This window comes from Giraffa tippelskirchi, chromosome 10 (genome assembly GCF_054371585.1).
Source record: "Giraffa tippelskirchi isolate mGirTip1 chromosome 10, T2T-mGirTip1v1.2.pri, whole genome shotgun sequence".
In the NCBI taxonomy this organism is placed as follows: domain Eukaryota; kingdom Metazoa; phylum Chordata; class Mammalia; order Artiodactyla; family Giraffidae; genus Giraffa; species Giraffa tippelskirchi.
This window is the reverse complement of record NC_137284.1, coordinates 141,791,229-141,805,848: the sequence shown is the minus strand read 5'-3', so window position 1 is coordinate 141,805,848 and position 14,620 is coordinate 141,791,229. Positions and strand designations below refer to the sequence as shown.

At 40.0% G+C, this 14,620-nt stretch overlaps 1 protein-coding gene across 6 annotated transcripts in view; it reads left to right on the top strand.

Annotated features, from left to right (window-relative positions):
• The window catches only part of SLC35B4 (solute carrier family 35 member B4), a 68,317-nt gene extending 56,154 nt beyond the window's left edge, over positions 1-12,163 (top strand). For 2 of the 6 annotated variants that reach the window (XM_081532930.1, XM_081532927.1), the window contains 5 exons: positions 625-734; positions 2,365-2,440; positions 5,602-5,677; positions 8,269-8,425; positions 9,963-10,974. In XM_081532930.1, coding sequence (XP_081389056.1) covers positions 625-734; positions 2,365-2,440; positions 5,602-5,677; positions 8,269-8,425; positions 9,963-10,211 — 668 coding nt within the window. In that variant the 3' untranslated portion in view covers positions 10,212-10,974. Of the gene's footprint in view, positions 1-624; positions 735-2,364; positions 2,441-5,601; positions 5,678-6,731; positions 8,813-9,962; positions 10,975-11,499 lie in introns of those variants that run through there. The other 4 variants (XM_081532929.1, XM_081532931.1, XR_014066394.1 and 1 more) reach the window with 3 other exon arrangements.
• Positions 12,164-14,620: the final 2,457 nt, after the last annotated feature.

Below are 14,620 nucleotides of genomic sequence, written 5' to 3'. Positions count from 1 at the left end.
GAGCTTTTTAAATGTCTACAACCTTTGTCTCAGTATTCCCCCTTATAAGAGTTTTTCCTAAGGGAATAATCAACATTTTGTTTAAAGATTTATGTACTAGGATGTACATTGATTTTAATGATGAAATAATTAGAAGTAATCTAACCATTCTCCTCTTGTAAGACATTTAAGTATGGTACAGTCCACATGATAGAATAGTATGCCGCTATTAAATCATACTTTTGAAAACATCTTTAATGGAACGACTTGAAGGAAAATCCAGGAAAAAGATCATGAAGAAAAAGATATGAAATTACATACTCATTATGACCCCATCTCAGCATAAAGTATCTATTGGGTTGGCCAAAACTCTCCTTTGGGCTTTCTGTAAGATCTTAGAAAATCCCGAATGAACTTTTTAGCCAACCCAATATCTAAGTAACATATACAGAGAAAGACAGCAAACTATTTAGGACTGGATGGTAATATGGTGGTTGATTTTTATTTCTTTTTAAATTTCGTACATGGTCCACGTTTAGTGTGTAATATTTGTAGAACTGAATAAATGTTTTTTAAGAGAAGAATAAATGTTTTTTGAGAAGTCAGCCAGTACGGGCATTTTGTAACTCCGTGTTTGCTTTTCAGGCATTGGGGCACTGACTTTCGCTCTTCTGATGTCAGCAAGGATGGGTATTTTCCAAGAGACTCTGTACAAACAATTTGGGAAACACTCCAAGGAGGCTTTGTTTTATAATGTAAGCAATTTCTTGAACTTAGGGCAAAGGAAAATTACTGAGTTGTTTTTGTAGTATATTAGTTCAAGTATGATGTGCCATCTTTCTGATGTAGTTGAAGGATCAATTTATTATCCAGTAAACTGCTTTGGGGCCCACCGACTTTGGCACTTTTAATAGCCTGCCGTAGTTCTCTACAAGAAATGATTGTTATTAGTCAGTGTGAACAGAACATGTCTTCCAACCAGGAACAACCATTTCCTTCTCCAGAAGACAAGGAACCCAATGTTCCTAAAAAAGATGAAATCAAGTTAAAACCAATATGGAAACCTGGAAAGGGAACAGAAGTTCCAAAAGCCCTATGCCAAGGAAAATATGTGCAGGCAGGAGTTGCAGAGGACTGGGGAAGATGGGGTTTGAGGAGTAAGCTGCTCAGACAGGCTTTATTCCTTTGATAGAGAGCTTACTTAGCTAATTATACACCCTTTCGCTTCTTGTTTGAAATTGCTGATCTAGAGCCACCTTCTTTAGCTTTCTTCTCTCTCCCCACTCTTTTCTGTTGCGATAACGCCCAGCTCCTCAAGGTCTCAGGGATAGTGTTTCCTCCAAGTTCAGTAACCTCAGGGAGTCCTTCCCTGTGAACCTTTTGAACTGAAGTTGCAGACAAGCAATTTGAGATATTAATTGTAGCTACAGTATGTGGCTGGGAGTTTGAAAAATAAAGGAGCACTCTGTTTGGTTCCCATGTTTCTTTTAGCACAGTATCTGGCACATAATTAACTCCTTGGTAAACGTTTACTGTGATTCTTTAGTAAATGTTTACTGTGATTCCTTAGTAAATGTTTACTGTGGTGGTGGTGGTGGTGGTGGTGGTGGGTGGGTGGTTGTCAGGCACCTTAATCTTTGCTTACCTATTGTTTCTGCTTCCTCTCCAATCTCTCTGTCTTCATTTCTTTTCCCGACTTCATATTGTCCTCTAGTCTCTCTCCCATTAGTTTCATGAACTCCCTAAAATCTGCCTTCACATTCCATATAATTTTTAAATCCATTATATTGTTTAACCATTCTCAAAAATAGTAAGATGTACGCAGATCCTTTGGGCAGAATGACTGTGTTTCAATTTCCCATTCCCTTTTGTTGAGGAAAGGATGCTGGCTCTATTGTTTTGTAATGACCAACAGCTTCTATGGGGCAAGAACTGTAATTCGGGGGTTGATATCATGGCATACAATGTTAGGACTTATTAAAAGTATCCAGTGCTTATTAAAAGCACTGCGTATGTGCTCAGTCACTTAAGTCGTGTCTGACTCTGCAACCGTATGGACTATAGCCTACCAGGCTCCTCGGTCCATGGATTCTCCAGGCAAGAATACTGGCGTAGGTTGCCATTCTCTTCTCCAATGTATCTTCCCAACCAAGGGATTGAACCCATGTCTCTTATATCTCCTGCATTGACAGGCAGGTTCTTTACCACTGGTGCCACCTGGGAACGTATTAAAAGCACTGGATACTTTTAACAAGTCTGACTTGTTTTTCTTTATATTGCTTGTTACACAACTTGTAAAACTTTCAATCATTGTAAAAGATACTCTATATTATACTTCTGTAATGTTTTTGCATTTAAATTTACATGAAATGTTTCTTCCCCTAGCATGCCCTTCCACTTCCTGGTTTCATCTTCTTGGCTTCTGACATTTATGACCATGCAGTTCTGTTCAATAATTCTGGTGAGTTTGGGGTTATCCAGTAGAATTACCTGACAGTTTCAGAGGCAATGTCTCAGTTTTACTCGTAACTTCACCTCTGCAGTTTTCATCATATCCAGATCACCCATCCCCATGCCACCTTCCTGAAATATAGTGCCATTAATCAGTGGTTGCAGCAACAAAAGCTTTTGCAGGCACTTCTCAATTATTTGCCAATGAAGTAAGACAATATCTTCAAATTTTCTGTTTTGCTTTGGAATTTGTGTGCTGTTTGCATTTGAATAGGGAATGTGTGATAATCTGAGAATGCAAATAAATAGTAATCATATTGCAGTGACTGGAGCCATGAGAAGTTGGACAGCAGTCCAGCTTCGTTCCTCCTGTTCCTCCCTCTCTGTTAGGAAAGGCACATCTGCTCACAGATACAGGCCGAGCTGCCTCCAAGCAAGGAGGAACAGAAATGATGACAGGGTAGATAGGCCGCAAGAATAAGTAAAAGTAGTTCAGTTGTCTACAATGTGAGCTGGCTATTACTTTTTACAGTGGCTGTTTAGTACATTAGCTAATAATTGCTAGTTAACTTAAAAGAAATTACCAATGTTAGGTTGGCCCCAAAATTCCTTTGGGTTTTCCCATAAGATGTAATGAAAAATTTGAACAAACTTTTTGGTCAACCCAATATAATCTGATTATCTACTAAAAGACAGAGCATGTTATAAAGACAAATGAATACACAGGGAACAGATATTTTTAAAATTAAGGCTTTATGTTGCTCAGACCTAAAATGGTAAGTGTGTTTTGTAGAATGACAGTAGAGGCTCAGTAAACATTTGTTTGCTATCTGGTCACAAGTTGTGAAGTTGTGACGGATCTCTGAGTCTGCAAAGTTGTATCTTCCATTTGCCTACAAAAAAGTGTGTGATGACGGCATGTAAGAAAGTTTTTAAGGCTCTGAATTACTCAACTGGTTCTGACTTTTTTAAAAAACTGAGATATAATTGACATATAGCTGATTTTTGACATCGTGTTTTCTAAGGTCTCTTAAGAGGCTCCATATAGCAAAGGGCTATTGAAATAAATACAGTATCAAGTTCCTTGAGATTGATACTGATTTAGTTACTTGAATACTTCTTCTAGAAGTCACAGGGATGGGTATTTTTATAAAAAAATCTTTTAAGGTCTGCCTTCAACTTCTTTAGAACCATTCCTAAGTATACATATTTTTGTCTCAGATGAACTTGTTATTTTCAAGGAAACTGAACATGTCTAAATACTGTACATCATATGGATTGTCTTTCCCCAGCAAGCTGATAGTGAATCTCTCAAGTTATTATACAGTAATAATATTTACAGTTATTATACAGTAATAACATATACAGTCAACATTTGTTGACTTTCTTTTCATTTCACTTCATTGCTAAGTATTTCAGAGACTAACTAGAACACTAAATTATTGGGATTTTCCACTAGTCCAGACATAGAATTTCAGAAATTATTTATATGTATATAAATTTTTCGGAGAAGGCAATGGCACCCCACTCCAGTACTCTTGCCTGGAAAATCCCATGGATGGAGGAGCCTAGTAGGCTACAGTCCATGGGGTCGCTAAGAGTCGGACACGACTGAGCGACTTCACTTTCACTTTTCCCTTTCATGCATTGGAGAAGGAAATGGCAACCCACTCCAGTATTCTTGCCTGGAGAATCCCAGGGACGGGGGAGCCTGATGGGCTGCCGTCTATGGGGTCGCACAGAGTCGGACACGACTGAAGCGACTTAGCAGCAGCAGCAGCATATAAATTTTTATTTTTTGCAAAAGAAAATTAATGTTCACTTACTAACCATATTTCAGCATCACTTTGTTAGACTTTACTCAGTTATGCTGTATAATTCAAGTGAAAGTTTTAGTGGCTCAGTCATGTCTTACTCTTTGTGACCCCATGGACAGCCTCCTCTGTCCATGGAATTCTCCAGGCAAGAGTACTGGAATGGGTAGCCTTTCCTTTCTCCAGAGGATCTTTCCTGACCCAGGGATTGAATCCGAGTCTCCCACATTGCAGGTAGATTCTTTACTGTCTGAGCCACCAGGGAAGCCCGTATAATTCAAGCCTCCCAAACAATTTAGCAATATAAAAAGACTGATCCTTCAAGGATTACTATGTCCTTATTCTCTCTGATCTTGAATATTTTATTTCCTCCCACATATTTACTGTGCAAGCCTCATTATAGAAAACTAAACATAAGAATGTATTTCAAGGAAGGAGAGTTACAGTTCTATTGCCCTACACATGAGCTAATTTCATTTTACCAGTTTCCGTCCTGACACTATTTACATATATTCTCACACAGTTATAATCCTTGTGTAAATATAATTTTACACTTTCTTTTTCACTTTCGTTCTGTGTTTTTTATGTGATTATATATAATCTTTGTGATTTTTTTTTAATCAGGTGTATAATGTCACATCTAGTTAAAGTACCTTTGCTTACATAGTCCTTGCTCTATCACTGGGTGTTGTGACTGATTTAATTTTTCCTTTATTATAAACACCACCACAATGTATGTTGAACTTGTTTCTTCTTTATAATTAACTAGGACTAATTCCTGAGAATAAGAATCAATGCCTTTATGGACACTTAATACCTATTGTGAAATTGATTTTGAAAACACCAATGTATACCATCACCCACTGAATGGCTGCTAGTTCTGCTACCACCTTGGCAGATCAGGATATTATTTATTATAAATGTTTAATTGCTAAGTTAATAGATATAGAATGGTACAGCCTTGTAATAATTTAGAATTCTTTGATTACTGGTAGGATTGAACATATTTCCAAATGGCATTTATTTAGGGCTTGTCTCTCATCTTGTATTAACTATCACTTAAGACTGCATCATTTTGAACTTCTCTGTGTTGCACAATCTTTCTCTGTAAAGTGGGGTCCTAGTCAGGTGAAAGGTAAAGAGTTTAAAGTTAAAATATAATTTGTTTTAAGAAACCAGTGTAATGACTCTTGAGGACAATGTAGCCTGGAATCAAGGCAAGTAAAGTATATGACCCAAGTCTATTTGCAAGAGAAATAATGTTGCTGTCTCTACTATGTTCATCTGTGTTACTGTGTTCAAAGGGATGAAAACATAAGCTGTCCAAAGTGATATGACTGTCTCTCAATCTCTGCAGAACTGTATCAGGTTCCAGTCATTGGTGTGAAGGTGCCCATCATGTGGTTCTACCTCCTCATGAATGTCATCACTCAGTATCCTTTGCACTCCTCTGGCATGTGGTCTTTGCTGTGCTACTTTGTCACAGAAATGTTATTTCTTCTAAGGGTGCAATGACATGAATTTCGCTTTTGCTCTGATCTATTCTGCAGTAAGTAGGAGACAGGCCCATCCAGTGAACTCCTTTGTTGCAGGGAGAGGGAGGCAGAGAGATGCTGGCAGTGTGGAGGGTCAGTAAGTCATAAGACACCAGGAAGGAAGACCTCTGGGTGGAGGGATAGGAGTCAATGGGTAACTAAGAATTAGTATGTGACAGAAATCCTCTATGATTTCTACATGGAGTTTTCCAGTATCCTAGGATATTTCACAAGCTACTACAAAATTCTGCAAGAAATTTCAAATTAAATAAGGCCTAATTTTTAAAATGGCTCTTTTGAACCACCTTAAAAGTGAAAGTTGCTCAGTCGTGTCTGATTCTTTGTGATCCCGTGGACTATACAGTCCATGGAATTCTTCAGGCCAGAATACTAGAGTGGGTAGCCTTTCCCTTCTCCAGGGGATCTTCCCAACCCAGGGATCGAACTCAGGTCTCCCACATTGCAGGTGGATTCTTTACCAGCTGAGCTACAAGGAAAGCCCTTGAACCACCTTACTCCCATTAGAAAAACCCTTGAGCCTTTGAAACAATGGAACAGATTGTGGTTGACCTCATTCCTCTGAAATCACCTCATATGCTTGCCCTACAGAGTTCCTTTTTGGAGATGTGATCACCTTTACTGATAGTGTTACCTTCTGTCATTACTTGGGAGGTGACCTTCACTGTAAACTATGGGAAGAATCCAAAAAAAAAAAATTCAAAATGAGTATAATAGGAAGTTTTCAGGCAGCTTCAAGTTAGGATCCACAAATGGTGTGGCAGGACAGGAATTCTGCTGGGTGTTCTACCAAGGAGGAGCCTCAGGGCAGCTGCGGCCGACACCCTGTTTTCTGGTTCCTGGAATGTGAACGTTGAAGCCACGAACCTTGCCAGAAGGTTCCCCGCAAATCTCTGGGTGTTTACAGGAAACCGCCTTAACCCCGCCCCTCCAGGTATGTTTGCATCCGGGGCGTCTTCATTCTCACCACAGAATGCGCCTCCCTCACCGTCACCCTCGTCGTGACGCTGCGCAAGTTCGTCAGCCTCATCTTTTCCATCTTGTACTTCCAGAACCCTTTCACCCTGTGGCACTGGCTGGGCACCTTGTTTGTTTTCATTGGGACCCTCATGTACACAGAGGTGTGGAACAACCTAGGGGCCACCAAAGGCCAGCCTCAGAAGGAGGATAAGAAGAACTGAGGCCGGCCTGCGGTAGAGCGACCAGAGGCTAACGGGCCGAGGTCCGGCCACCATCTCACCTTGGTTAATGCTGAGTTACCTGCCGTGTACCAGGGAATCCTCAGAGGGAGGGACTTCTCACATTTCTCATGGCTCTGCAGACCCACATTTGTGGACCTTGAGTAGAAGCCCCTCTACCCTGAAGTAGAAAAGAGAACGGTTCTCCACGATCGGGTAGCCCTGTTCATTTGTTATTTCTGTTTTGTTTACCAAAATATTCAGCACTGTACTGGCTTACTGAATTCTGAGTCCCCAGAGCTACTAGTTTTATATCCATGGTCTCACACAAGATTCTCCCTGTTCTGGTGATTCTCTTCTGTAACAGCCATCATCCTCCTGGGGCCTCGTCCCCTTGCTCCGTCACCCTGCCACCCTCAGCTGCACTTTTCAGTCTGACACTCCAGGCACCCTCACCAGGAACAACTGAATGGCCGAGACAACGGAGGCTCTGGCCTTTACCCCAAGAGTTGGGGAGGAAGCAGGTGTCCCTGTGTGCCCCGGTGACACTGGGGCAAGACCGGTGGGAATCCTTTCCCACATTTTTCCTTTTTTTTTTTTTCCTCTATGCAACAGTTATGTGCTTTCATACCTTTTGCTTTCTGTACTTAGAACAAACTGCAGCAGTTCTCTATGGCACAGTGTTAAAGGTTGTGTATGAATTGGGAAAGAGAGACTTTTTCTCTCCGTCTTCTCTCAGTTGTCTGAGTCATTTAGCCTCAAGGTTAGATGGTGATGCCAGGAGGACCCAGGAGAAACTAGTCAAAAGGGCACTCGGAGAGCCATAGACTCTCCTGCCTCTACACCCAGCCAGGCACTCAGGGTAGGTTCCACGTGGGAGAGAGGTTAAGTCTTTGAAATGCTGCTTAATCAGAGAGGTTCATCTCTGCCTGGCAACTCTTTACAGAGTTATGACCAGTCAGGCTAATGGGTAAACCAATATATTCAGTACGTGTGGGTCAGGTGTATCAGGCCAAACCACAACTGAAATAGAAAGTTTTTCTTTTTTTAAACAAGGCGTCTTAATGTTCTTGCTGGGTTTGGGGGTGAGTGTGTTTTATTATATGTAGAAACTGGTCCCCCGCTTTTGCTAATCATTTCAAAGGTCTGGTTTTCCTCCCATGGGATAATTTTGAGAAATAAGAACAGCGTTAGGGTGGCATGTGTAGGAGTGTGTCTAATCTTGTGTAATTTGTGATAACTTGCGAGGAGAGAACATGAAAGTCAGTGTTTTATTTCCTCATCCTTCAACAGCCCCGACCTGCATCGCCTCACCAGGTATGTGCTTTGGGGTCCATCAGACTTACCAGCCTGTCTCTTTTTGCACAAAGAGGCCTCTCCTTCTGTGCTGGGCGCAGATTGTATTCTTAAATCGAGAGGTGGCTCTCCAGGTCTCCTGGGCTCACCCAAGGTATGTGTGTTTATTCCACTATCAGGAGCTGTTCTCTGATGGGGTCTGAGATGAGTGTCCTAGAAACCCTGGGTCACTCTGGGGGAAGTCAGTTAAGCTGCCTCTGGTTTTTTGTTACATACGATGTGGATACTGTTTCTCCACCTAAGTCCCAGGGTTTTCAGATCGATTTGTTGTGCCAGTGAGAGTCTATATACTAAAAGATGCTGAATTAAGTGTGAATTTGTTCATGGACTCAAAAGGTATTTAATTTCTTTGAACTGTGTAGAGTTTCTCAGACTGGTGGTGCTATAAATACCATGTGTTTAATAGCCTCTTAAGAACAAAAGCTACTTTTCTTACTGTATAATAAAAGAACCTGTCCCCAGGGGCTGTTTGATTGCTGCATGTCTGGAGTCTTGACAGGATAACTATAGAGCTTTACCTGAAATAGTATCACTTTTTTTTTATGTGGATGGGAAATATTACAATTTTTAGTAACTGAAACAGTGTTAATGTACACAGACAGCATTTAACTGGGTTCCTGAGGTTTTAGGTTCTGGCTCATGGAGCGTATGTTTCTCTCAGTCTAAACACTTCTGCTGGTCTTATTCATAGGAGGATGGGTATGGATAGCTTAGGGCACTCATACAATGAAATGAGTGCATGTAAGAACAGAATGCTGTGGGAATTGGTTTTTCTTTTCAGTAGTTGCATATAAGGAAATACATCTAACAGATCCTAGTTAATATTTTTTAAAAACAGTTTATTCCCCTTAGGGACTTCCCTGGTGGCTCAGAGGTTAAAGCGTCTGCCTCCAGTGCGGGAGACCTGGGTTCAATCCATGGGTTGGGAAGATCCCCTAGAGAAGGAAATGGCAAACCACTCCAGTATTCTTGCCTGGAGAATCCCATGGACGGAGGAGCCTGGTAGGCTACAGTCCACAGGGTCGCAAAGAGTCGGACACGACTGAGCTACTTCCCTTTCCTTATTCCCCTTGGTTAACTGTTTTTTCAATCCTGGTTAAACTTGATTTCAATCCCTGTTAAAAGGGCAAATAAACCACTTTATAGAGGATCAGACTCATCTGTAACTGGAGAAGAATTGTCTGTTAAATGCCTCTCCTCTTTCTCTGGATCAAGACCATGTAATTTGTGCCCCAGAGAGAGAGGGTATGGTTTGTTTACAAAAGAGATTGATGTTTAAGGCATCCAAGAGTCTACCCTTAGAGCAAAGATCAAATAGCAAATGACTAGCCAGAAAACACAGGTTTGTGTGTGTAAATGTACTTGTGAACTCACTTCATAGCTTGACCAGGGTCATAAATGAGGCAAAAGGAGAAAATTGGGGATATCTGAGTTATTTCATTTAATGTCTGCATAGCCTTCACCACAGTTCCATTGTTGTATTATAAATGCTTTTTCATTTTTTATTGGGAATTTATTTTTGATCTTTTCTTTTTCATCCAGCTGAAACCATTAATCCATTTAATAAGTTTCTGTCAAGTTTTGAAGTATTTAGACACAATCTAGATAGTCTTTTCCTTCTTTCTGCCCAGTTACCCAAAATGAATACAGTACCTGAAATTTGGTCATTGCGTCCAGTGAAGAAAAACACAGAAGCTGAGTTGATCTCTGCCAACCTCACCAAACCCCTTCCATTCTTCTGGGAAGACTACCTGGTGTTTTGTAAGGATGCTAATAGCTTGTGTCATTCCCTGAGCACCTTTCCTCCCTTCTGCATATTTGTTTTTCACATCCTAACCCCTACCTCCAATGTCTTCAGCAGCGTCTGGTTACTCGTGTAGTTTTCTACTGAGCGACACCTATAATCTTGTATCTATTTATGCCTCTATTCTTTGGGGCCTGTAGGTGTCTTTTGTGGATTTTTATAGGATATACATATCTGTAGCGTGTATTTTGTTATACATTGTTTTAAGCGCTGATACTAGGGGTGTGTATATATACAGATGCAGATATCGGGCAGAGCGAATGTATGTGTAGATGAGTAAGAACAAGAAAGGTTATGTACAAATGTTTATATACTGTTACAGCTCAAAGTGGAGTGGAGAATCCTACCAATCCTACCACATTCTTGTCTATTTTTGGGAAGCAGTAGTTTTCATCTTTTGCTCTTTTCACCATACCTCTAGCTGACTTTACTCGCAGTGCTAAAAGTCTCTGGTGAGGGGAGGTGGGCCGCATTAGGTCAGGAGTAATTGTAAACCAATGAATTAGTTCTGGGCTGGGGGACACGCTTATTGGTGGGCTAGCACATGAGCCAATGTAGCAAAGACCTGAGCATCTCCACAAATGCACGGTGAAAGGCACCCTAATGTGGAGATAGGAAATCAAGATCCTACGTTTGCTGTAGTTTGTTTCTCTTTGGCTAGAACTATGAGCATTTTGGTCTCAATAGCTTTATCCTGAAAAATGTGCATGGAAGTTACCTATGAGCGTTTAGTCTCAGGGTGAAAGAACTGTCAATATAGATAAAATCCATTTTTATTACAGATGTGTGACTTTTGGAAATGAGTATAAACAGTAAAATTAATAATAAGCATTAGCATACATGTGGTGTGTACCAGGCTGGGCTGGGCGACACTGTAGTTGTGTGTGCTCTTTCTAGCGCCTTCCTTACAGTGGGCACTGCAGAAAAGGGAGGGACCAGGATCTGACTTGCATCCCGTGAATAAGTAAATCCTCACCAAGATCTCTTACTCCCTCAAGTTTCTGAGAAAGCTTCTAATGGTTCTTGATACCCGTTCCCACCCTTCATCAGTAGGTCAACAAGAAAGCAAATAAGACAACATTCCTGAGATTCTAAGCTAGAGAAAGAAGGGAGGATGCACCCCAGGAGTTGTGCAAATGCCACTTTCTGCTCTCCAGTTGCCAGTGGGAGGAGGGCAGTGCATTACATGTTTAGCACCTTGCATCATTTGATGCTCAGCGCAAGCAGAGGCCCTCAGGGTACCATTAAAGATGCTTAAAAGTTTTTGGAGTAGGCTGCTTGGGGTGTCCCTTACATCTGCAAAGCTGGTATAGTGGATTTGCATCGGCTGATGCCTTAAGCTCATTGTCTTTTTGTCTCCTCAGAATCACACCAAGATTTACCTACTTAAATCACTCAGCGTTCTACCAAATGCCCTCAATTTCAATCAAGTAAGGCAAGCTGCAAGGGTACCAGAGATTGGTGGGTTGGGGGGAGGAAAGCTTGGTCTCCATTTAGAAGAAATAAGACTCATACTTTTTAAGGTAAACGTTGTAATGATTCTTTGGCACATTGAATTATTTATAGCTTTTGAGATGTAAAGAAGACTCCCGTGAACCAGGAGAAGCAGTAATTATTCCCCAACGTGATAAAAATGTTCTTTGTGTGTCACTTGCGATCACAAGTCATTTCTGTGCTAGTTGCTTTCATTCCAGAGAATAGCATCATCCTCCCCAAAAAGACGATGATTGTTAAAGTAGGATTTTGTAACAGATTATGTGGCATGGGGCTGGGGAAGGATGATGGGGATTTGATTTATCCAGCCTCTGAGCTCTTCATTCATCCTGTGATTTAAGAACAAAGATGGCGGCGGGGGGGGTGGGGGTGGCTAGACAGCAGTAGAGTATGTAGAACAGCTAAGACATTAGTGAGTATCAGATTTTGAGCTGGGTGAATATCAAATGTCAGCTTCCAGCCTTCTGAGTTATCTGAGCAGAGAGTTACGGAGAAAAGGGGGATTTTGTGAATAAAATGTTTTTGCCAAACAAATTGAATGAGTCTTTTTACCGTGATTTCTTATAAAGAGCACATTTCTGCCTTCTGAAACAATTCATCAGACACCTGGTTTTTAATCTTGAATTGTACAATCATTGTTTCTTAATAAAAGTGACAAATATCTTGCAGGTGTTTCCAATCACCATTACCTTTCAAGTGCTTGGGTGCCATTTCAAAAGCTCTGCAGTTTTTGCCTTGTATAGTGGTGGGACATTTTACCACAATCGTAAGCAACCTGTCTTCTGCTGCCTGGCAGCTGGGTCAATGACAAACCACTTCTCCGGCTACAGGTCAGTTTCTACTTCAGAAATTTAAAGAGGATTGGCTTACTTTGGGAGGTTTTAGAGGTTCGTGGCAGTAAGTTTCTGTAGCAAATCTTCCAAAACCTCTTTGCCTTAATAGAAACACATTGATTTTTGTAACATTGCAATGGCCAGCTCTCTTCCTCTTCCATCTGTTGCTTTTAAATGAATCTTAATGTGGAAGCAACTTTCAAAGCAGTTTACTAGACTCAGTCTTTTTTTTTATTGCAATATAGTTGATTTGCAATAATACTAGTTTCAGGTGTACAACATAGTGACTCAAGTTTTCTAGATTATACTCCATTTATAGTTATTATAAAATACTGGCTGTATTCCCTGTGCTGTACAAAATATCCTTGTAGCTTATTTATTTTATACATAGAACTCTGTATCTCTTAATCCCCTGCCTCTTTCATGACCCTCCCTGCTTCCCTCTCCCTACTGGTAACCACTAGTTCTATATATCTGTGAGTCTGTTACTTTTTCGTTATATTCACTAGTTTTATTTTTTAGATAACATATAAAAATAATAACATACAGTATTTGTCTTTCTCTGACTTTAAATTTCACTAAGCCAATTTCACCCTCCAAGTCCATCCATGTTGTTGCAAATAGCAAAATTTCATTCTTTTCTTTGGCTGACTACTGTTCTGTTGTATTTATACACATCTTTATCCAGTCATCAGTTGATGGACATTTAGGTTGCTTCAAAGTCTTGGCTATTGTAAATAATGCTGCTATGAACATTGGGGCACATGTATATTAATGTTTTCATTTTCTTTGGATATATATACCCAGGAGTGAAATTACTGGATCATATGGTAGTTCTATCAATATCTTTAGTTTTTTGAGGAAAGAACCTCTGTACTGTTTTCCACAGTGGCTGCAACAATTTACATTGTATGTACTTCGGTAGTTCTTTTTTTAGTGTTATGTTTGAATTCCTCTGTCTGTCTGTGCATGTACTACAGATATTTGGTTTGTGGTTACCATAAGGTATCTGAATCTATATGTGTGTGTGTGTATACACACATACATACAATTAAATTGCTGACTCCTTAATTTTAAACATCTTAATAACATTGCATTTTAATCTTCTCCCCTCATAATTACTGTTTTTTACATTATATTTTATATCGGTTTTGCATATCCCTTAATTCTTTATTATGGATCTATTTTACTACTTTTGTCTTTTAACTTTCCTACTAGCTTTGTGTGTGGTTGACTTTCTACCTTTACTGTATTTTTGCCTTTACCAATGAGCTTTTCCTGTTCATGTTGCCTTTGCTTAGAAAAGTCCCTTCAACATGTCTGTTAAACAGCTGGTTTGGTGGTACTGGACCCCTAGTTTTTGCTTAATTTGTAAAACTTTTGACTTTTCCATCAAATCTGAATGAGAGGTTTGTCAGATAGAGTATTCTTGGTTGTAGGTTATTCCCTTTCATTGCTTTAGATATATCATACCACTCCCTTCTGGCCTACAGAGTTTTTGCTGAAAAGTCAGCTGATAGCATTATGGGAATTCCCTTGTAGGTAACTTGTTGCTTTTCCCTTACCACTCTTTAATAGTCTCTTTAATTTTTGCCATTTTACTTATAGTGTGTCTTGATGTGGTCCTCTTGGAGTTGATCTGGCTTGCACACTCTCCGTACTCCTTGGACCTGGATATCTGTTTTTTAGGTTAGGGATATTTTTAGCTATTATTGCTTCGAACATGCTCTCTGCCTATTCTCTCTCTCTTCTCCTTCTGAGACCTCTATAATGCAAATATTAGTATGCTTGATGTTTTCCCAGAGGTCTCTTAAACAGTCATTTCTTTTTATACTTTTTGCTGTTCACCTCCAGTTATTTCCACTACTCTGTCTTGCAGCTCACTGATTGATTCCTCTGTATCATTTAGTCCTCTGTTTATACCTTCTGTATTCCTAGTGTATTTTTCATTTCACTTATTCTTCATCTAGTTTGTTCTGTATATTTTCTAACTCTGTTGACAACTCAAAACTTTTCACTCTTTACTCTCAAGATCTTTATCTTTGACTCTTACCTTAAACTCTTTCTCAGGTACATTGCTTACCTCTAATTCACTTTTTCTGGGTTTTTTCTGTCGTATTCCTTTATTTGGAACATGTTCCTCTGTCACCTCATTTTG